The 2,599-nt window shown below is 41.0% G+C and overlaps 1 protein-coding gene across 1 annotated transcript; it reads left to right on the forward strand.

Moving 5' to 3' along the window:
* Positions 1-698: 698 nt before the first annotated feature.
* Positions 699-1,379, forward strand: LOC138887527 (uncharacterized). Its single transcript, XM_070169287.1, has one exon. The coding sequence runs from the start codon at positions 699-701 to the stop codon at positions 1,377-1,379; it is 681 nt and encodes a 226-aa protein (XP_070025388.1).
* Positions 1,380-2,599: the final 1,220 nt, after the last annotated feature.

Here is a 2,599-nt window from a genome sequence, read left to right on the forward strand (position 1 = left end):
GTATTGAGGTTTCAGGGTCGGATTTTCGTTCCTAATGTGGATGGCTTAAGAGAGTTAATTCTTGATGAGGTTATAGTTCAAGTTATTCCATTCACCTAGGTGCTACAAAGATGTACCATGATTTGATGCAACATTATTGATGGCAAAGGGTGAATAAGGACATTGTTGAGCATGGTGCGAAGTGTTTAAACTATCAGTAGGTTATGTATGAGCATCAGAGATGGAGTGGCTTGCTTTAAAAGCTAGATACACCGAAGTGGAAGTGGGAGAATATAACTATGGATTTTGTGGTTAGGCTATCAGGAACCTTGTGGAGATTTGATGTCGTAAGGGTCATTGTGGACAGACTGACCAAGTTTGCACATTTCATTCTGGGTATGACTTCGTACACTTCTGAGTAGTTGGCTCAAATTTATCTTAGAGACATTATTCGCCCGCATTGTGTGCTTCTTTCAATTATCTTGGATCAGGGCACTCAGTTAATATCATATTTTTGGAGACTCATGTAGCATGAGTTGGGCACACAGGTTGAGTTGAGTACGAGATTTCATCCCTAGATAGATGGACAGCCTGAGTGTACCATTCAGATCTTGGAGGACATGTTGAGGTCTTGTGTCATTGATTTTGGAGGCTAGTGGAATCAGTTTCTACCGATAGTAGAGTTCTCCCACAATAATAGCTACCAGTCGAGTATCCGGATGACTTCGTATGAGTACTTATATGGGAGGCGATGTCATTATTCGGTTGGTTGGTTTGAGCCTGAGAAGGCTAGGTTGTTGGGCACTGATTTTGTTTATGATGCTTTGGAGAAGGTGAAATTGATTCAAGAGTGGCTTCGTGCAGCGCAGTCCAGGAAAAAGAGTTATGCTGATAGAAAAGCTCGTGATGTGTCATTCATGGTAGGTGAGAAGGTTCTACTCAGAGTATTGCCCATAAAGGGTGTCACGAGATTTGGGAAGAAAGGCAAGTTTATCCCTCAGTATATTGGTCCTTTCGAGGTGTTAAAGGGAGTCGGTGAGGTGACCTACAGACTTTCTTTGCCACCCAGCTTATCGGGAGTTCATCTGATGTTACATTTTTTCATGCTCCAGAAGTACTATGAGGATCCGTCACATGAGTTGGATTTCTGCTTAGTGCAATTGATCGGGAATTTGACTTATGATGAGGAGCTGGTAGACATTTTGGATAGGCAGGTTCGAAAGCGGAGATCAAATAATATTACGTCGGAGAAGGTTCAGTGGAGAGGTCAATTGGTCGAGGAGGTGACTTGGGAGACCGAGCATGATATGTGGAGCAAATACCATAATCTTTTTGATATCTCAGGTATGATTCTAAACCTGTTTGAGGACGAACGTTTATTTAAGAGCGGGAGAATGTAATGATCGGGCCGGTCATTTTGTGTATTTGAGCCTCATCCCCTATTTGATGCTTCTCATATGTGTATATGTTGTTATGTGACTTGCATGGATGGTTTTTTTGATTTCGGCAAGGTTCTGGATTGAATTCGAACACTTCGTTCCAAGGTTGGAAGCTTAAATTATAAGAGTCGACCGGGGTTTGACTTTTATGTAAGGAAATGTGTTTTTATTGTTCCAATAAGCTTGTAGGGAATTTTGGACTTAGTCTTGTGTCCATAGTTGGATTTGGAGGCCCCTAGGTTGATTCGATTCTATTTGGCTAAAGTTAGAAATTTGAAGGTTTGGAAGTTCATAAGTTTGACCGGGAGTTGACTTAGGTGTTGTTAGGTTCGGATTGCTGTTTCGGGAGTTGCAATAAATTCGTTATGTCATTTGGAACTTGTGTACAAAATTTGAGATCATTCTGAGTTGGTTAGACGTGGTTCCACATGAGTTTTGGAAGTTTGAAAGTTCATTAGTTCATTAGGCTTGAATTGAGGTGTGATTCACACTTTTGATGTTATTTTATGTGATTTAAGACCTCGAGTAGGCCCATGTTATATTTTGGGGCTGGTCGGTGAGGTTGGACGGGTTCCAGGGGGCTCGAGTGAGTTTTGCATTGGCTTTGGGTCATTTGTGAGTTTTTTGGCATATCATTTTTGGTATTTTCGCACCTATGATATTTGGTACACAAGTGTGAGTCTGCAGAAGCGGACATGGGATCGTATATGCAAAGTTGGCTAGGATCAAGGGTTTCTGCAAACGTGGCTAACCTTGCGTAGAAGCGCGAGCACAAGTGCGTATTGTTTCCGCAAAAGCGGTTCCATAGAAGCGAAAATGTGATCGTAGAAGCAAATGGTTGACTTTTTAGTCATGTTTGCAGAAGCAGGCTTCTGGTTACAAAAGCGACGCTACACAAGCAGTAGTTTTTGTTGTAGATGCGAAACGACTGGGCATTGTATTAAGTTGGAGGTTATGGCTTATTTTATCATATTTTGAGATTAAGAGCTTGGATTGGGGCGATTTTCAAAACTTGGATTGGGATAAGTGTTATTAATTCGGATTTGATTATTGTTCATGATTCCATACTTGAATATGGCTTTTGATTAGTGAACTTAAGTCAGAAAATTGGAGATTTTGGCAAAACTTTCAAAAAATAATAAATGGATATTTGAACCCCGATTCAGAGTCGGACTTGGATG

Source organism: Nicotiana sylvestris, chromosome 3, assembly GCF_000393655.2.
Source record: "Nicotiana sylvestris chromosome 3, ASM39365v2, whole genome shotgun sequence".
In the NCBI taxonomy this organism is placed as follows: Eukaryota; Viridiplantae; Streptophyta; class Magnoliopsida; order Solanales; family Solanaceae; genus Nicotiana; species Nicotiana sylvestris.